The 21,134-nt window shown below is 45.4% G+C and overlaps 1 protein-coding gene and 1 pseudogene across 8 annotated transcripts in view; one reads left to right on the top strand and one right to left on the bottom strand.

The window, feature by feature from the left end:
• The window catches only part of SPAG1 (sperm associated antigen 1), a 132,976-nt gene that overhangs the window by 22,011 nt on the left and 89,831 nt on the right, over positions 1-21,134 (top strand). For 3 of the 8 annotated variants that reach the window (XM_070075361.1, XM_051843958.2, XM_051843957.2), the window contains 5 exons: positions 6,231-6,356; positions 6,871-6,903; positions 18,165-18,229; positions 19,988-20,097; positions 20,769-20,874. In XM_070075361.1, the coding sequence (XP_069931462.1) occupies positions 6,231-6,356; positions 6,871-6,903; positions 18,165-18,229; positions 19,988-20,097; positions 20,769-20,874 (440 nt within the window). The remainder of the gene's footprint in view (positions 1-6,230; positions 6,357-6,870; positions 6,904-18,164; positions 18,230-19,987; positions 20,098-20,768; positions 20,875-21,134) is intronic. The other 5 variants (XM_051843956.2, XM_070075362.1, XM_070075363.1 and 2 more) reach the window with 3 other exon arrangements.
• Positions 13,133-13,351, bottom strand: LOC138850265 (U2 spliceosomal RNA; annotated as a pseudogene).

Consider the following 21,134-nt stretch of genomic DNA (forward strand, 5'->3'; position numbering starts at 1 on the left):
AAGACTGAAACTCTATGCCCAGTAAACAACTCTTCTCTATGTACCTCTCTCTCTAGCCCCTGGAACCCATCATTCTGTTTTCTGTTATAAGTTTCATTACCCTTAGATACTCTGTGTCAGTGGAATCTGAATGTTAATTACACATTACATGTTTATAGTTATCTAATTGATTACTTAATTACTGGCCTTGTATCTTGCAATCTTATTAAATTCATTGATTAATTCTAGGATGGTTTTTATAGATTCCTTGCATTTCCTACCTGCAAGATTGTGGCTGTGAATAACAGATATTGACTTCTAAGGCAGGCATTTGACCTAGCAGTAGAATGATGCTTGGGACTTATATCCTGTATGGGAGTGCTGGGTTCTAGTCCTAGCTCTGCTCCCGAATCCAGTTTCCTAATGGTGTTCACCATGGGAGGCCATGGTGATGGTTCAAGTAGTTGATCCCCTACCACCCATATGGGACACCTGGATTGAGTTCTCAGCTCCTGGATTTGGCCTAACCTAACCCTGGTTGTTGTAGGCATTTTAGGAGTGAATCAATGGATGAGTTCTCTCTCTCTCTCTCTCTCATTCTCTCATTCTCTCATTCTCTCATTTCTGGCTCTCAAATAAATAAATAAGTACATAAATAACTAAATAAAAATAGAGATGTACTTCTTTTCAAATCTGGCTGCCTTATTTTTTTTAAACTTGCCTATTGAACTGGCTAAAACCAACAGTACAATGTTGAGTAGACATAGAGCAGATATCCTTGTCTACTTCCTGATCTTACAGGGAAATCATCCAACCTTTTACCATTAACTACCAATTAACCTTAGATTTGTGTTAAATGCCCTTTAAGAAGTTGAGGAAGTTCCCTTTTGTTTTTTGTTTGAAGAGAATTTTTTTCATGAAGAGGTTTAGGTTTTATGAGACGATTTTTTCTGTTTATTGCAGTGAACATATGATTTTCTTTGTAGTCTGTTCATTATAGTTAATTATGTAGACTGTTTTCAAATGTTATACTAATCTTGCACTCTAGGATAAGCCCTATTGCCAGATTTGGTTTGCCAAACTTCTGTGAAGGGTTTTTGTGTCTATGTTCATGAGAGATACTGGTCTGTGGTTTTCTTTTTTTTAAATACTGTTGTCTAGTTTTGGAAGCAGGGTAATGCTAGCCTTATAGAAGGAGTAGCAACATATTCTCTCCTCTTTGATTTTCCAGAAAAAATGGTGTATAACTGGCATTATTTCTTCCTTAAATGTTTGGCAGAATTGGCCATTGATGCTGTCTGGGCCTGGGGCTTTCTTTGTAGGAAAGGTTTTAACTATGAATCCAATTTCTTTAATAGATTTGGGGTTATTCAGAACCTATTTAGAGAGCTTTCTCTCTGTCCAGCTCCCTCGTCCGCAGCACTTGGCCCTCAAAATCCTCTCAGTCTTCCAAACTCTGTCTCTTGGCTTCAGTGAGCGCCCATGCTGCAGCCTGCAAACTCTGGGCAGCAACTCGGGGCAGAGGTGGGGCCTACCCTGCTTTGGTTCTGTTTTTCCAAAGATCATTGACTTGTTCTGCTTTTCGTCCACTGCCCGGAAACCATTGTTACAGACGTTTCACCCAGCTTTCTAGAGTTCAGCGAGAGCGTAGATCTAGTCTCTGAGTCTGTCAAGTCAGAAGTTCCTTTACTGGTTTTTCTATTGAGACGTTAGAGTTTTGTGTGTTTTAAATTTCCCCTCAGTTTGTTGTTTGCTTTATGGATGTTGTATATGGAGTTTTTCATGTTCACAGTTTAAAAAGAGTTTTTTTTTTTTGTTTTTTGTATAATCACACTCTAGATTTGATATTTATGATCTTTTTGTTTGCTTTATAGTTAGGGAAACTTTCTCTCCACCGGACAAATATTGACCTGTGTTTTTTCACCATTCCTGTGAAGCTTCATTTTGCCTAAGAAATTATTTTTATTCATTTTTTCCTGTGTGTTTATTGTTTTATCTGCCGTCTTTTATTGGGTGTTAGTTCTTAGTTGTGCTGTTAAAGAATTCAGGCACAACTGGGCTCCTCACAGAGGGTCAAGGTCGGGAATGCAGAGTTCGCCCTTGGCATTGCTGTCTCTCCGGCGGTGCTAGCATCGCTGCTCCGGGTTCCTAGTAAGAAAGGCAGTAGTTGAAAAGCTCCCAGCTGGTGGGGCCACACCGCCTGCAGTGCCAGCATCCCACATGGCTGCCAGTTTGAGGCTTGGCTGCTGCACTTCCGATCCAGCTCTCTGCTATGGCCTGGGAAAGCAGTAGAAGATGGCCCAAGCCCTTGGGCCCCTGCACCCATGTGGGAGACCAGGAAGAAGCTCCTGGCTCCTGGCTTCCAATCCACCCAGCTCTGGTGGTGGCAGCCATCTGGGGAGTGAACCAGCGGATAGAAGACCTACCTACCTCTCTCTCTCTGCCTCTCTGACTTTAAAATAAATAAATAAATCTTAAAAAAAAAAAACAACAATTTTAAGGTCTATATATTTTCTAACTCAGAATGCTATTTTTTAATCTTTCATTTTTTTCATTTTACTATTTTATTGACTTGCGTTGGATAATCTAGTAATTAATCCCCAAGTCAAAGATGGCCTTTTATGTGCGGAGTTCAAGGTCTGATTTTTAGAGCACAGGAAGCCTGGTTTTGGTTGCAAAACCTGCCCTTCTTCCTGTCTGCCCACCTCCTGAGTTTGTCTCGCTCTCTCTTCCTGGTCTCTCATGAGTCCTGTGCCCTTCTCCCTTCCCCATTCTCTCTTACTCACTGTCTACTTTGTAATTCTTCTTCCCTTTTACCTTTCTTTGCTCACTTTTCATCCTTCCTGTCTTTTATACAAATAAGAAAGATAATACAGATTATTGCTTGTAAGAATGTCTGACAAATGTTAGAATCTCAAGATAACTTGCTGAATGATAAAAATAGAATTTCACAGAAAATATTTTTTTTCCTGCTAGTTATGACAATTCAGTTGATTTTTCTTTAGTAGTCCAGAGGTCTTTTATTTATTCTTTTTAATGATTTATGTATTTATTTGAAAGGCAGAGTTACAGAGAGGCAGAAGCAGAGAGAGAGAGAGAAAGTCTTCCATCCACTGGTTCACTCCCCAAATGGCTGCCACCACTGGAGCTGGGTGGATCGGAAACCAGGAGCCAGGAGCTTCTTCCTGGTCTCCCACATGGGTGAAGGGGCCCATCCTCCACTGCTTTTCCAGGCTCATTAGCATGGAGCTGGATCGGAAGTAGAGCAGCTGGGTCTCTAACTGGTGTCCATATGGGATGCTAACACTGCAGGTTGGGGCTTTAACCTGCTACGACACAGCGCTGGCCCCTATTTTTATTTTATTTTATTTTATTTTATTTTATTTTATTTTATTTTATTTTATTTTATTTTATTTTATTTTATTTTTTACACTCACCATGTCTTGCATTCACAGGGAATGGGTTCCAGCAGCTGCGGCTCCTTTCAGTGGGTTCTGACAAAGGGGGCTTCTCTGGGTGGAGAGGCTGGTGCCTCAGTTGAGCCCAGGTGCCTTGCTCTCTGGCTTCCCTCTCTTTCTGGTCACTTTCCTTCCCACGTTTCAGGGAGCTGTCTCGGCTCTTAGAGTGCTTAGTATGTGCAGGATGCACATTTGTTGTTTCGGTAAGATCTTACCTGAACTTGTGTGTTTGCCACAGTGCCGACAGCGTGCTGGGTAACACCGCAGCCCCTTCCAGTTTTGCCGTGGTAACATTTATGGGGCGTCCCCCCCTTTTTTTTTCTTTTTTCTTTTTTTTGACAGGCAGAGTGGATAGTGAGAGAGAGAGAGAGAGAGAAAGGTCTTCCTTTTCCGTTGGTTCACCCCCCACTGGCCGCTGCGGCCGGCGTGCTGCGGCCAGCGTGCTGCGCTGATCCGAAGGCAGGAGCCAGGTGTTTCTCCTGGTCTCCCATGCTGGTGCAGGGCCCAAGCACTTGGGCCATCCTCCACTGCACTCCCGGGCCACAGTAGAGAACTGGACTGGAAGAGTAGCGACCGGGACAGAATCCGGCACCCCAACCGGAACTAGAACCCGGGGTGCTGGCGCCGCAGGTGGAGGATTAGCCTATTGAGCCGCGGCACTGGCCAAGGGGCATCCCTTTTTGAATAGTTCCCATTCCCTTGATATCTACAGAGTCACCTTCCTTGTAGATGTGCATGTGTGTGGCCAAAGGCACAGCTCTATGTTTTCTATAAGGCCCGAGAACGCATATCCGGTGCCTCCCCTCGCTCCCTTTGTGTTCATCATCTTGGTGAATTATTGGCAGGTGGTGGTTCTGGCCAAAAGGCTGTTTGTTTATTTTTACAGATTGATTGATTGATTTGAAAGGTAGAGTGACAGAGAGGAGGGCAGGGAGAGAGAGAAAGAGATATATATCCTCCCCTTGCTGGTTCACTCCCCAAATGGCTACAATATCCATATCCAGGGCTGAGCCATGCCGAAGCCAGGAGCCTGGAACTCCATCTGGATCTCCTACATGGGTGGAAGGAACTCAAGCACTTGGGCCGTCATCTGCTACCTTCCCAGGCTCATTAGCAGGGAGCTGGATCAGAATCAGAGCAGCTGGCACTGGAGCTGGTGGTGCTCTGGTACAGAATGCCAGTGTTGCAGGTGACAGCTTAGCCCGCTGTGCCACAACACTGGCCCATGACAATTTGGTTTAATAAGCATTATAAAGAAACTCTTGGGGTCGATGCTGTGGCATAGTGGGTTAAAGCTCTGATCTGCAGCACCAGCATCCCATATGGGCTCTGGATTGAGTCCCTGCTGCTCCACTTCCAATCCAGCTCTCTGTTGTGGCCTGGGAAAGCAGTAGAAGATGGCTCAAGTCCTTGGGCCCCTGCACCCACGAGGGAGACCTGGAAGAAGCTCCTGGCTCCTTCTCTCTCTCTGTATCTCTGCCTTTCAAAAAAAAACTAAAAAACAAAAACTAAAACCAAAAACAAAAACAAAAACAAAACACTGACTATGGTGACCACTTTTAAGTATACAGTTCAGCATTCATTATATTCACATTGCTGTTTCCCTTTCTATTTTTATGTTGCAAGATCATATTCATCATCCCTTTCAGCAAGCTTCCTGATTGGGTAAAAGTATTAGCACCTCCTCATGTATTAGCATACAGATTTTGAATCAACTATGTATTGTTCATCCTCATCTAGAAACTCCTTGAGGCCAGGGCTTATGTCTCATTTTCATCTTAGTGATTCAGGGTCTGGCATGTAGGGCATATAGGAGTTTCTTTTCTTTCTTTCTTTCTTTCTTTCTTTCTTTCTTTCTTTCTTTCTTTCTTTCTTTCTTTCTTTCTTTCTTTCTTTTGTTTAAGATTCATTTATTTATTTGAAAGCAGAGCTACAGAGAGGCAGAGGCAAAGAGAGAGAGAAAGGTCTTCCATCTGCTGGTTCACTCCCCAGATGGCCTCAGTGGCCGGAGCTGGGTGGGTTTGAAGCCAGGAGTCAGGAGCTTCTTTCCGGACCCCCCACGTGAATGGCAGGGGCCCAAGGACTTGGGCCATCTTCCGCTGCTCTCCCACGCACATTAGCAAGGTGTTGTAATGGAAGTGGAGCTACCAAGACTCAAATTGGTGCCCAGGTGGGATGCCAGCCCTGCAGGCAGTGGCTTAACCTTCTGCAGCATAGCGCCAGCTCCACAATGATCAACTTAACATCATGGGCATTCATTACAGTTTTTAAAAATTTAGAAATGGCAGCCGGCGCCGCGGCTCACTAGGCTAATCCTCCGCCTTGTGGCGCCGGCACACCGGGTTCTAGTCCCAGTCGGGGCGCTGGATTCTGTCCCGGTTGCCCCTCTTCCAGGCCAGCTCTCTGCTGTGGCCAGGGAGTGCAGTGGAGGATGGCCCAAGTGCTTGGGCCCTGCATCCCATGGGAGACCAGGGGAAGCACCTGGCTCCTGGCTCCTGCCATCGGATCAGCGCAGTGCGCCGGCCGCAGCGTGCCGGCCGTGGCGGCCATTGGAGGGTGAACCAACGGCAAAGGAAGACCTTTCTCTCTGTCTCTCTCTCTCTCACTGTCCACTCTGCCTGTCAAAAAATTAAAAAGAAAAAATGTAGAAATGGCATTCCAGATAGAAGGGTGTGACCACACCGTCACCTAAAAAACCAGACTCCTGGGAAACTATCATGTAAAATGCTTCCTTTACACCTGGCTAATTATTTCAGACCATATATTTGTCTCCTTTTCCTCCATTCTTCTCAGAGCTGGGTATCAGAAATTAAAAAAGAAGAAGATAAAATGCACTTTCATGAAACTGAAAGGTTTGCGGTGATGGAAGGTAATTTGCCTCCGGTCCGTGGTTCAAGCAGCTGTCTTCAGGTGGGCAAGGTAGGCCGCTGGGGCCGGGGCCGGGGCCGGGGCCGGGCCGGGGCTGTTGTGGTTTGCTAAGAGGCTAACTCACCTCAGTCAGAGTAGCCAGCGTGTGAGCGTGACGCCCTCCAGCTGAGCCAGGGTATGTTTGCTGTGGACCTCCGAGTGTGTCACCTTCTTTGGTCAGTTGTGCCCCATCACGTGGAGGTGAAAATGAAGCAGCGCTCTTCTTTGAAGACCTGCGTCTTGGGTTGACTGCCCTTTCTCTTCTTTCTTGTGCTGTTCCGTCTCTTCTACTCTGACTGGTTTTCCCAAAGTTTGTAAGGTCCCATTCAGTGTGCGAAAGTTGCAGGGACCAATTTTATATCCAGTAGAGGCATAGAAGAGCTATCTTATTATATATTCTTATTAGCTGTAGATGTAAATATTAAATAGTTACTTTCAAGCACTTATCAAAGTCATTTCTCTGCTTAGTGCCTCCCCCGCCCCCGCCCCCATTTCTCTGTGATTGGTCTCTATTTTTAACCCACAGGCTCCGTGGAGGAGGGGTCCCTTGGAGTTTCAGGTGCATTCTATTTGACCTCAGGTTGAAAATGGGTTTTGGGCATCCACTTGGACATGTTATTTGTGGCAGGGTGACAACTCGGGTCTTTCTTTGGGGGTTGACTCATTTGTGTTATTCTCATCTTTTCTTTGAATCCTTTTCTTCCTTTCCTTTTCTTTTTTATTTAGGAGGGAGGGGGGAGGGGGAGGGGGAGGGGGGAGGGGGAGGGGAGGGGGAGGGAGGAAGACAAGGATCTTCCATTCACTCCCTAAACACCTGCAACAGTCAGGGCTGGGCCAAGCTGAAAGTCAGGGCCTGGGAACCCCATCCAGGTCTCTCATATGAGTGGCAGGAACCCAAGTAACTGAGCCATCGCCTGCTGCCTCCCATGGTACACACTAGCACGAAGCTAAAATTGGAAGTGCAACTGGGACGCAAGCCCAGGCACTCCGGTTTGGGATGTGGTCATCCCAGTGGCCTCTTATCCTCTATCCCAAATGCCCATCTCCTCAATTGTATTTAACAACATCCACAGCCCTTCCTCCCTCTGACCTCTGATAGTTTGTCTTCCTGGATCTTTTCACTCCCCATCAGGAACAGCAGTGCCTGAGTATAGGTGACTGAGGTGCTTAGTGACGTGGTGACGACGCCACCATCTGTAATCGTTAGAGTCGTATTTGCAGAATTCCCACCACGTGCTAAGTCCATGCTCTGGCAATATAACAATGAATAATATTCGGTCTTTGCTCTCAAAGAGTGTATAGTCCAGGAAGCAGCTAAAGCATTGGTACCCGGTTCTCAGATGATGGTCTGTGTTTCCAGTTGCAGAGGGAAGGGTGGATTCTTTTCCTCAGCTCAGTATAGAAATAAAAAGCCGGGGAATGATTTGTAAAGAAGCAGAAACTTTTATTTGATTGGCAGGCAACAGGAAAATTTCTGGTCCGAGAGGAGACCAAGAGGAGTGCCCAAACAGGGACACTGGCTTTAGGGAAATGCCCGGGGTTTTGAAGGCATTACTATCTGTTCATTGGATCATTCTATGGGGGGTGCCCATTGGATGGGGATTTCACATTTGGTTCGTTGATAGGCTTGGGGCTCATGGAGATAGCGGGGCTCTGTTGGAGACAGCCCAATTCTCCTTAGGGACTTAGCCCCCTCCTCTGCTAGCTGTGGGTGGAGGACTGCAGCTAACTTGAAGGCTGATTTAAAACCACAGGGTCACACATGCAGCCCGAGAAGCTAGAGTGGGGGAGATGCTGGCTGGTCTGGAGACGGGCTTTCCCGCCACAGCTGACAGCCTGCTTGTGAAGGACATTCTACCTACGTCTGAGGGACCCACAGACCCCCAGCCCCACTGGACGGCCTCAAATCCCCCCTTCTTTTAATCCACACCCTACTACTGTAGGGACCCGGGGCATCGATGTTGTCCTGGCTACTTCCTGCTAACAGGGGGTCGTCGCCCTAGAGGCCCTTTGGGTGTGGAAGGTTGAGGTGGTGGTGGTGGCCATCAGGTAGCTGTGAATGAATGCAGTCTGCATGCAGGGCTCCATCTGGAATATCATTTGCATCTTGATGGATTCTAACCTTTGAGAGAGAAATGGGACAAGGCAGTGCAGGATACACGGGACAAACATTAGAGTACGAAGTAGCGTACAGAATGGGCCCCGCAGAGGAAGGACCCATGCCGTGGATGGTAAGCAGGATTTTAGTTGTTCCCAAACCTGACCTGTCAGGTGGGTTTTAACTGACGGGCTTTTTAACCACACTGCCTTTTGTAGGATGTGTTTGCTACCACACATACTCCTCCCTGTTGAGCTAGCCTATAGTCAAAGCGAGTCTGTGGTCTGGGACCATCTGGCCTAGTGAGTGTAGAGACTTTTGTAAGTCTCTGAAGTTGAAGCCAGCTTCTTGGGCTAGGTCACCCACAGTGGTGGTGATGTCGGGGACCTGCCGGTGAGTGCTAACCACTCCACATGTCAGCCTAGCCGAGGATGCTGCCAGGACAGTCACACCTAGCACGATCAGGGTCCCTGCTTCTCTTTGGACTCGGATTCTAGCGTTAGCTGTTGATAGGGCCTGGTAGGTGTCTTCAGTCACTGATTCAGAAAGAAGATTCCCTCTGAGTCTGGCTCCAATAGGCCTAGTCCCAGTATCCTTGAGTTTTTCCTGGGTGTAGACATCTTACACCCCATGCCTCTTTAAACTGGGTATTGTAGCCCACAAAGAGCCTTCCCCATATCACTGGTTTCCCATCTGTGCACACTGCAGGATCAATGTCTACCTAAGTTAAAGGAAAACAGGCACAGACCTCAGGGGGAAGAACCAGGCCCACGTGCACCTTGGCTAGAATATCTCTCCCCAAGAGAGAGGGACTGGGGTCTCAGGGATTTAACCAAGGCGTGGTGGAAGTGGAAGTTGCCCCAGGAGCAAGCCAAAGGCTGAGTAAAAAAGTGCATTTAAGAGGCTGGCCTGGTACACCCCGAACGGCCTCCTTATGTGGACCCAGGTCCAGGAGAAGAGGGCAAAGCTGAAAATCTAGTGCCAGTGTGAAGCAGAAACCTTACTGCTTGTGAGCCCACATCAGAGAGACCCAGGGCTCCTCGGTAGGAACCCAAGTGCTGGGAGCCTGGAGAGCAGGGCTGGCACCCGTCAGTGGGACGCCTGGTCCAGTGGCCCCTGCTCCCTTCGGAGCCTGGGCACTTGGATTCCCTGTGCTCCCCCTTACAGATTGGACAGGGTCTAGGAGGTGGTCTCTTTTTTCCAGGCTTGGGATAGTCCTGAAAGTGTCCCAACTTTCCATAGTTGAAGCAGGCTGAGGGGGCTACACCCATCGCAGGGGGCCTGAAGGGCTATACCCATCGCAGGGGCCTGAGGGGGCCACACCTATCGAGGGGGCCTGAGGGGCTACACCCATTGCAGGGGGCCTGAGGGGGCTACACCCATCGCAGGGGGCCACACCCATAGCAGGGGCCTGAGGGGCTACACCCATCACAGGGGGCCTGAGGGCACCACACCCATCGCAGGGGGCCTTGAGGGGGCCACACCCATGGCAGGGGCCTGAGGGGCCTGAACTTCAATCACTGTCCCCTGGAGTTTTTCTGGGAAGGTCATGGGAGGCTCAGATTCCTCCTGGTGCGAATGTTTTGTTTATGCTCTTTTTAGTCCCTCAAAGAAGCAGTAAATATAATGATTTCATTCTGCTCGTCCCTCACATCCTCGGGACCCCAATCAGGATTTTTAGTGGGGACCACCTTGGCCCTAGTTAGGATTTTTTTTTTTTTTTTGACAGGCAGAGTGGACAGTGAGAAAGAGAGAAAGGTCTTCCTTTGCCGTTGGTTCACCATCCAATGGCTGCCGTGGCCGGCGAGCTGCGGCCGGCGTGCTGCGGCCGGCGCACCGCGCTGATCTGATGGCAGGAGCCAGGTGCTTCTCCTGGTCTCCCATGGGGTGCAGGGCCCAAGCACTTGGGCCATCCTCCACTGCACTCCCTGGCCACAGCAGAGAGCTGGCCTGGAAGAGGGGCAACCGGGACAGAATCCGGCGCCCCAACCAGGACTAGAACCCGGTGTGCCAGCGCCGCAAGGCTGAGGATTAGCCTAGTGAGCCGCGGTGCCTGCCTCCTAGTTAGGATTTTCAGACGGTTTCTCTGCTTTACATTTTGGGAGTTAGAATAGTCATTGCCTGCCTCTCGTGACTTTGCTAGCTTGCTCTTTCTTTCTCTCCCCCCACCTCCAATGGCGGTAGAGTCTGATCAAGAGATAAGGTGATGTCTTTCCATGTCAGATCATATCATGATTTAGGTTGTTCAAAAGGCTGCACATACTGGTCTGGGTTGTCTGTGTACTTTCCCAGGTCTTTTTTTTTTTTTTTTTTTTTTTTTTAATCTCTTTGAATTCAGCCAGAGAAAAAGACACAATACTAATCTCTGGGCCAAATTCACCTACCCCTCCCCACCCTCCACCTGCAAGGGAAACACTCCATCTCCTTGCATGCATGGATAAGGCCAAGGTGCCTTTTTCTGTCTGGGACTTGGCCCATGATAAGGGGGACAGGGTTGACCTTGGGACTCTGGGGGGATAAGGGGACTGTAGGGGTGACCTTGGAAGCACCTGGACTGGTTTGTTCTTCTTCCAGACTCAGCTTGTCTCCCACCACCTGCACTTGCACTTTTTATACTCTACACATTTGTAACAAGTCTGGGTGCTCTCTAAGATAGAAGAACAGCTGGACATAAGGAATTTCTTCCACTTGCATTCACACCTACTGCAAAGATCTAGTTAGAGTATGGGATTGTAATTGAGACTTCCCTGTGGAGGCCAGGTCTCCCCATCATTAAGGGGGTATTTGGGCCAGGCCTCAGTGCGGAAGAAAGTCAGGACCTTCTTCTTGAGGATCAGGGGATCCAAGTGGTCCCAACTCTTGAGGATACATGTGAGAGGTGACCAGGGATCTACTCGTGAGGACTGAGATCCCACGGAGTAATAAAGGAGAGAGAATGGGGGTTGGCCAGAGAGGTCACCTCCTCTCTCTGTACAACAGTAACATGAGGACTCAGCCTGGCAGGCACTGGGAGGCAAACCCAGTATGGCCCTGGTGATGGAGTCCTGCGTGGGTGATCATTGCAAGGGTGTCCCCTGGGACGGACCTTCCGAGTGTGGGGATTGCCACTCCTACCTCTGTCTTGGTTTATCCCACCTCTGGTCTCCACTCCTTTGCCTCTCAGGACGAGGGCCTTGATAAAACGGCCTCTTCCCCTGGGAACGCTGCTGCCTCCAACTCTGAAAGCTGTCTAACTCTCACACCAGCCTATCAGAAGGTTGGAGCCAGTCCTGACTGGCGACACCTCAAAGACCTTTAAAGTCCATACTTCTCATGGACTCCCTGTTCTTTCAGGGCTTAGGTAAGTGAAGAAAACCTATTGTGGCCTCAGAACTGCCTCCTGTTTTTCCCCCAGGCTCTTTACAAACGTCTGCCTCAGGACCTCTTGTGGGGACACGGGGAGTGTGTACAGTGACTGACAGAGAGGGTAAAAGTCTTTGAGGACTTATCTGAGCATTTTACACATAGAGTCCTTTTACTGTTACAGCAACCTGGGCTGGGAAACTCTCTTCATCCACACAGGCACCAGAAACAGTGGAGGACCAGGAGGAGTTTACTGGGGCCGGTGGGCTCAGTGGAACTGTTTCCTGAGACTGAGCCCTGAGCCTAGGTTTCTTACAATCTTTATAGGTTCCTCAGCACCACACCTTAGCTATTACAGCATCGGTGGGTTTCAGTTGTACCTACGTGACTTAGGACCACACTTCCAGTGGTCAGTTGGTCTGGTATGTTTATAAAAGAGACACCTGGGGCAGATTATAGGACAGATTTACCAGTGGAGTTACAGAAAGCACAGCTTAGGGCATCTTCCCTCCCTAGACAAGGTAACCGCACACAGCTGCTTTCCAGATAGCTGGGAGCGGCTGCTTTTCAAGGTTAGTGTCGGGGGTCCGCTTCCCTCCTTGGCCTCTGGCTGCAGCCTTATTTCCTCTACATTCCGTCTCTACCAAAAATGACTGCCACTGTGGACTGGGACAGAATCTCTTGTTGCTCATGACCGCCCGCTGTCTAGATGTCCGAGTTTACCTGGAGGGCCAGTATTAGCCTGGGTCCATGCTGAGCCTCGCTCGTGGGGCAGTAGGCAGCATGACCAGGCGTCCCTACAAGAGAGAAGCGAGGTTCTTGGGTAGCAGTCTGGCCGCTGGAAAGCCAAAGCGAGCTCAGGGGGTCTCAGTATAGAAATAAAAAGCCGGGAAACAATTTTCAAAGAAGCAGGAACTTTTATTTGACAGAAAAAGTGTCTGGTCCGAGAGGAGTCCAGGCAGAGTGCCAAGCTGGACACTGGCTTTGAGGAAGTGCCCCAGGTTTTGAAGGCATTACTATCTGTTCATTGGATCGTTTTATTGGGGTGCCCATTGGATGGGGTTTCATATTTGGTTTGCTGGTTGGCCTGGGGCTCACGGAGACAGGGGGAGTCTCTTGGAGACAGCCCAGTTCTCCTTAGGGACTTAGCCCCCTCCTCTGCTAGCTGTGGGTAGAAGGTTGCAGCTAACTTGAAGGCTGATTTAAAACTGCAAGGTCACATGCAGCACGAGAAGCTAGAGTGGGGGAGGTTCCAGCAGGTCTGGAGATAGCTTTCCTGCCACAGCTGGCAGCCTGCTCGTGACGGACATTCTACCTACCTCTGAGGGGCCCACGGACCCCTAGCGCCACTGGATAGCCTCAGTCTGGAGACCCTTAAAGTCCCAGAGAGCCTTTCTTCTTTTTTTTTAAATAGAAATCTTTTATTTAATAAATATAAATTTCAAAAGTACAACTTTTGGATTATAGAGGTTCTTCCCCATCCCTATACCCATCTTCCCACCTGCAAACCATCCTATCTCCTACTCCCTCTCTACACTTGATCTTAGCCAAAAGGCCGAGAAGCGATCCTACTCCCTCTCTAATCCCATTCTTCATTAAGATTCATTTTTAATTATCTTTATATACAGAAGATCAACTCTATGCTGAGTAAAGATTTCAACAGTTTACACCTACAAAGACACACAAAGTATAAAGTACTGTTTGAAGAACTAGTTTTACTGTTAATTCTCATAGTACAGCACATTAAGGACAGAGGTCCTACATGGGGAGTAAGTGCACAGTGACTCCTGTTGTTGATTTAACAATTGACACTCTTATTTATGATGTCAGTAATCACCCGAGGCTCTTGTCATAAGCTGCCAAGGCTATGGAAGCCTCTTGAATTCACAAACTCCAACCTTAGACAAGGCCATAATCAAAGTGGAAGTTCTTTCCTCCCTTCAGAGAAAGGTACCTCCTTCTTTGATGACCTGTTCTTTCCACTGGGATCTCACAGAGATCTTTCATTTAGGTCATTTTTTTTGTTGTTGTTGCCACGGTGTCTCGGCTTTCCATGTTTGAGAATCTCTCAGGCTTTTTAGCTGGATCTGAATGCCTTTAGGGCTGATTCTGAGGCCAGAATGCTGTTTAGGGCTTTTGTCATTCTATGAGTCTGCTCTATATCCCGCTTCCTGGGTTGGATCGTTCCCTCCTTTTTAATGCTATCAAGTATTATTAGCAGACAGTGGTCTTATTTATGTGATCCCTTTGACACTTAATCCTATCTTTATGATCAGTTATGAACTTAAACTGATCACTTTAACTAGTAAGATGGTATTGGTATCTGCCAACTTAATGGGATTTGGATTCCCATGGCAAGTTTTTAGCTTTCTTTAGGGGTAAGTCTGAGGGAGCATGTGCCAAACTATATATCTTCTCTCTCTCTTATTCTCTTATTTTTAACAGGGATCAATTTTCAGTTGGGTTTAAACACCTAAGAATAATTCTGTGTTAATTAAGGAGTTCAACCAATGGCATTAAGTAGAAAAAGAAAATAAATAAAATAAATAAAAAGAATAAAACAGTAAGCTGTTCCTCAACAGTCAGGATAAGGGCTGATCAAGTCACTGCTTATCATAGTGTCAGTTTCACTTCTACAGGTTTCTTTTGAGGTGCTCAGTTAGTTGTCACAGATCAGGGAGAACATATGATATTTGTCCCTTTGGGACTGGCTTATTTCACTAAGCATGATGTTTTCCAGATTCCTCCACTTTGTTGCAAATTTCATTTTTTTTTTTTTACTGCTGTTTAGTGTTCCATAGAGTACACAGCCCATAATTTCTTTATCCAGTCTTCTGTTGATGGGCATTTAGGTTGATTCCATGTCTTAGCTATTGTGAATTGAGCTGCAATAAACATTGAAGTGCAGATAGCTTTTTTAATTGCCAATTTAAATTCCCTTGGGTAGATTCCGAGGAGTGGGATGGCTGGGTCGTGTGGTAGGGCTATATTCAGATTTCTGTGGTATCTCCAAACTGTCTTCCATGGTGGCCTTACCAGTTTACATTCCCACCAACAGTGGATTAGTGTGCCTTTTTCCCCACATCCTCGCCAGCATCTGTTGTTAGTTGATTTTTGTATGTGAGGTGAAACCTCATTGTGGTTTTGAATTGCATTTCTCTGACAGCTAGTGATCCTGAACATTTTTCATGTATATGTTGGTCATGTGGATTTCCTCTTTTGAAAAATGCCTATTTAGGTCCTTGGCCCATCTTTTAACTGGGTTGTTTGTTTTGTTGTTTTGGAGTTTCTTGATCACTTTGTAGATTCTGGTTATTAATCCTTTATCGGTTGCATAGTTTGCAAATAATTTCTCCCATTCTGTGGGTTGCCTCTTCAGTTTCTTGACTGTTTCTTTTGCAGTATAAAAACTTCTCAATTTGATGTAATCCCATTTGATAATTTTGGCTTTGACTGTGCCTCTGGGCTTTTTTCCAAGAAGTCTTACCTGTGCCTATATCTTGCAGGGTTTTTCCGATGTTCTCTAATAATTTGATAGTGTCGGGTCATAGAAATAGATTTTTAATCCATGTTGAGTGGATTTTTGTGTAAGGTGTAAGGTAGAGCTCTTGCTTCATACTTCTGCATGTGGTAATCCAGTTTTCCCAGCACCATTTGTTGAAGAGACTGTCTTTACTCCAGAAATTGGTTTTAGCTCCTTTATCAAATATAAATTGGTTGTAGATGTTTGGATTGATTTCTGGTGTTTCTATTCTGTTGCATTGGTCTATCCATCTGTTTCTGTACCAGTATCATGCTATTTTGATTATAACTGCCCTGTAGTATGTCTTGAAATATGGTATTGTGATGCCTCCAGCTCTGTTTTTGTTGTCCAAGATTGCTTTAGCTATTCGACGTCTTCTATGCCTTCTATTTCTTTAAAGTTTTGTAGTTCTCATCATAGAGATCTTTAACGTCCTTGGTTAAGTTTATTCCAAAGTATTTGATTGTTTTTGAAGCTATTGTATATGGCATTGATCTTAGAAGTTCTTTCTCAGCCATGGCATTGTCCGTGTATACAAAGGCTGTTGATTTTTGTGCATTGATTTTATATCCTGCTACTTTGCCAAACTCTTCTATGAGTTCCAATAGTCTCTTAGTAGAGTTCTTTGGATCCCCTAAATAAAGAATCGTATCTGCTGCAAAGAAGGATAGTTTGACTTCTTCCTTGCAATTTGTATCCCTTTAATTTCTTTTTCTTGCCTAATGGCTCCCCAGAGATCCTTTCAGAGTCCACAAAGTGAATGCTGTTTTAAAGAATAGTAATACTTTGTCTTTTTCACTGCATTGGCTTTTGCACTGAGGGGAAAGATGCGTGCCTTACCGTGAACCAAGACTGTGACACCCAGCTGTACCCATACAGTGAGGAATTCCAGTGTAACCTATAAAGACTTTGAAACAGATATTTGCCTTGTGAAATCTGAACCTTGAGGACATATCTTTTTATTTTGCTCTGCATCAAAAAGTGACAGTAGGCAGAAATCTCTTGGCTGCGCAGTGAGATATGACTTGTTACCTCAAGCAAGCACTTAAGGGCTGGGTGTTTGGCACAGAAGTTAAGTTGCTGCTTGGGATGCCCACATGCCGTACTTAAGTGACTGCCTCTGCTTCCAGTTGCAGCTTCCTGCTAATGCAGACCCTGGGAGGCCATGGTGATGGCCCAAGTAGTTGGGTCCCTGCCACCCAGAGGGAGTTGTTGACTGAGTTCCAGGCTCCTGGCTTTACCTGGTCCAGCCCAGGTTGTGGGCATTTAGGAACTGAACCAGTGGGTGGGTGGTATCTCTGTCTCTGTCTCTATCACTCTGCCTTTCAAATAAAAGTAAAGGACTTATGAGCTGAAGTTAGCTACTTTTTCTTGGGACACAGTTTTCACTTGGGGGGCGGGGATGACTGACAAGCGTGGTATTCTTCACATGTGGGTTTTCGTTAGGCACTTTCTTGAAAGTCAGTGAAGTAGGCCTGGGCCCGGCTCTGTGGCTCTGTGGGTTAAAGCCACTGTTTGCAATGCTGGCATCCTATATGGGTGCCAGTTCTAGTCCCGGCTGCTCCACTTCCAGTCTAGCTTCCTGCTAATGGCCTGGGAAAGCAGTAGAGGGTGGCCTGAGGAGGATGGGAGACCTAGAGGAAGCTCCTAGCTCCTGGCTTTGGTCTGGCCCAGCCCCAGTCATTGCAGCCGTTTGGGGGAGTGAACCAGTAAATGGAAGATCTCTTTAGGGCGCCCACATCCTATATCCCAGTGCCTGGGTTTGAGTTCCACCTCTGGTTCTGATCCAGCTTCCAGCTGATGGGCAGCCTGGGAGGCAGAAAATGATGGCTCAAGTACCTGCATCCCTGCAAATCACACGAGAGGCCCAGAGGGAGTTCTGGGCTCCTGGCTTTTGCTTAACTCAGCCTTGGCTATTGCAGGAATATGGGGGCTGAACCTGCAGGTGCAAGATCTCTCTCTTTCTCGCGCTCTTTCTCTTTCTCTCTGCTTTTTGAATAAGTAAAAAATATTTCAATAAACTTTCAGGGAAAGACAAAATGTCAGAAAACTTAGTTAAATGATCGAATTGGCTCTTATTAGCCACTCATGAATCAGGTAGCATCCTTACTGAGGGTGGAGACAGGAGTCACTGTGGTGGGAAGGCCTGTGTGGTTGTGATCCCAGGCTGCCTGCAGCCATGTTTCCTACTATAAGGAGAAAGCAAGTAGCTGTAGTAGAAATGAAATCAGTCGGCAGAGAGGAACAGAGAGACTAGGGAGAGGGGGAGAGAGGGAGAGCAGGAGAAAGGGCATGAGAAACCTGTATCTAGCAGTACCTCTGTCCTGCTAGTTTGGCTGCCAGATGGCCACAACAACTAGGGCTGGGCCAGGCTAAAGCCAGGAGCCTGCAACGTCATCCGGTTCTCCCACGTGGGTGTCAGGGGCCCTAACGTTGCACCATTTTCCACTGCTTTTCCCAAGCAATTAACAGGGAGCTGGATCAGAAGTGGAGCAGCTGGGACTCAAACCACTGCCCAAATGCAAATGCAGGCAGCACAGGCAGTGGCTTTACCTGCTATGCTACAACACCGGCCCCATATTTTTTTCTTATAAGAAAATCAGTAATCACATTTCACAATGAGTTTTCGCATTTAATATATATGTAAGTTTAAAAGCTGTAGATTATCCCTAGAATTAACTATAAATTTAAAATCCTTTCTCTTACCTGTTGTATATTAGGCTTATTATAATACTGAAGTTGTTGTAACTCCAGGGGTATCTGTTTTTCTTATTCATTCCATTTGTGTGTCTTAAGCCAATGCATTGCATTTAAAGTACAACCTGTGGATCTTAAGTAAATCATTTTATTCTTCCAGGAAAAATCTTCTGAAACTAGATCAACTAAAAAGAAAATTCCAAGGGATTATGCAGAATGGGATAAGTATGTTTTGTGTTTCTCTACATAAAATTGGCCACTGAAAAATTCTCTACCATAAAACACTTTCATAACTTCTTAAATAATATTATAAACTTTAAAATATTCAGGGTACTAGATTAGTTTAGCAGAATGCCAAGAATCTCTTGTCTAAGCACTCTGGTCTTATTTTTTTCATTAAATAAAAACCTACATTCCATTTAAAAAAAATATTTTGAAAGGCAGAATTAGAGGGAGAAAAGGTCTTCCATCTGCTGGTTTGCTCCCCAAATGGCCACAGTGACTGAAACTGAGCCTATCTAAAGCCAGAGGCCAGGAGCTTCTTCCGGGTCTCCCACCTGGGTACAGGGGTCCAAGTACTTGGGCCATCCTCCACTGCTTTCCCAGGATCATTAGCAGAGAGCTGGATTAAAAGTGGAGCAGCTGGAACTTGAACCAGTGCCCATATAGGATGCTGGCATTGCAGGCGGCAGCTTAACCCACTATGCTATAGTGCCAGCCCCAAAGCTACATTCTTTATTATTGATATAAATAACTAATGGAACCTTTATAGTCATCTAAAACAGTGCAAAAATTTTAGATTGAGAAAAATTAGTCACAATTTTAATAACAAAGTTGTGAACAGTTAGTTCTGATTAATATATAAGACCTCACTTGATTGCATATTTTTGCTTTTTAATGCCAATAACTTTTTAAAAATATTTATTTATTTGAAAGGCAGAGTTAGAGAGAGAGAGAGAGAAAGAGAGAGAGATATCTTCTATCACCTGGTTCACTCCCCAAACGGCTGTAAGAGCTGGAGCTGGGTTGATCTGAAGCCAGGAGCCAGGAACTTCTTCCAGGTCTCCCATGTGGGTGCATGGGCCATCTTCCACTGCTTTCTACAGGTGCATTAACAGGGAGCTGGATTGGAAATGGAGCCGCGGGGACTTGAATTGGCACTCATATTGGATTCTGGCACCGTAGGCGGTAGCTTTTCCCAGTACACCACAGTGCTGGCCCCAATGCCAGTGACTTTTTTAAAAAAAGGATTTATTTATTTCAAAGGCAGAGTTACAGAGAGGTAGAGACAGAGGCCTTCCATCTATTCGTTTGCTCCCCAAATAGTCCCAATGACTAGGGCTGGGCCAAGCTGGAGCAAGGAGTCAAGAACTCTATCCAGGTCTCTCCCATAGATGGCAGGGGCTCAAGTACTGGGGCTGTCATCTGATATTTTCCCAGGCACATTAGCAGGGAGCTGGATGGGAAGTGGAGTACCCAGGACTTAAACTGGTGCCCATTATGGGATGCTGGCATTGCAGGTGGCGGCTTTGCCTGCTGCGCCACAATGCTGGCCCCAGATTGCATGTTTGCTTAAGAGAGAATGCAGATGACTTAACCTAGTATGCATTTCTGGAAATGTATCCAAAGGCATGGTACAGATGGAGCTTCCCTAATGTGAAAATCTGAAACCCGGAGTTTTTAAAGCACTGACATGGTACGGTAAGAGGAGCGTTCCACACCATGCAACTTTGGCATAAAATTACCTTAGGCTATGTGATTAGGTATGAAACAAAACATTTCATGTCTAGACCTACGTCCCATCCCCAGGATATACATTATGTATGTGCAAATATTGCAAAATCTGAAAAAAGTCTGAAACACTCTGGTGCCAAACATTTCAAATAAAGGATACTCTTCCTATAATACAAATTAAAAAAATCAATAAGAAGTTTTCTTGTTTGTATTTTACTTGTCCCACTTTTTGTTTTTCTTTATTTTAAGATTTGATGTGGAAAAGGAATGTTCAAAAATCGATGAAGATTACAAAGAAAAGATTGTTGTTGACAATAGGGCACATCTGTCTAAAATTGAGACAAGAATAGATACATCAGGTAATTGGGGAACATAGGAGTCGTTTAGTGGTCTTTACATTTCTTGAGTTACAATAGAAGCTGTCAACTAGAAAACATTCTCTTGAGTGCTGCAGATTCCCATTAAAAGTTTATGGAGTTTTATAGAATTTTCTCCCAGAATTTACTAGCCCTAAATACACTCATTTCTTTTTAGCTACCTAGTTTTATGAAATAGTTAAAATATTTAAATGTAATAAGACTACCAAATATTAACCTATCTATAGGTTTCTATTTCAAAATATAGACCAATTTTTCATATGGTATTTCATTTGTTTCTATTCCTTTTTTTTAAATATTCTTTTTCTTCCAAGTTCCCAAATTTTCTTCTTTTTGCCTCAAAACAAAGAGATGAGAGCTTGTTTTCATTTGAAGTCCATAGAGGACCTTTCAGGCAAAACAGAACCAACTATAAAACCATTCTAAATCCTCAAAAATTGTGAATGATTAACAAAAGAAAAATATCCCTAAATTTGGGACTTTGTTTATTTTATGATTTTCTGCTTCTGTTACAATAAGCACTCTTGGGTTTAAACTTTTAAAAAATTATATTAAATGTTATTTTCACATAGAGCAATTATAAAACAAATTTAGCAAGACTTCGAGATATAAACCTACTTATTTATTTCTAGGTCTGTAATACTTACTTCTAGGTCTAACGGAGAAGGAAAAGGGTCTTCTCGCTGCTCGTGAAAAGGAAAAAGGAAACGAAGCATTCAACTCGGGAGATTTTGAAGAGGCTGTGATGTATTACACCAGGTGAGTAGCTGTTTGCTGTGGGTTGAACTTGTCAACATTTTACAAAATGATTAAGTTTTAATGGTCAAAACAATATAAATGAGCTAAATATGTCAGAATCACTTAAGGTATTATACTTGTGATGTTTCATAAATTCACTTATCTTGTTTTTTTTTTTTTTAATACTTTTCTCAAACCTGTAAGCTCCCACCCCACTCTTATTTTTAACAGAGGATGTAACTTTCCTATTTTATTTTATTTTATTTTTTTTTAACTTTTAT

The sequence above is a fragment of the Oryctolagus cuniculus genome, chromosome 6, assembly GCF_964237555.1.
Source record: "Oryctolagus cuniculus chromosome 6, mOryCun1.1, whole genome shotgun sequence".
NCBI classification, from domain to species: Eukaryota; Metazoa; Chordata; class Mammalia; order Lagomorpha; family Leporidae; genus Oryctolagus; species Oryctolagus cuniculus.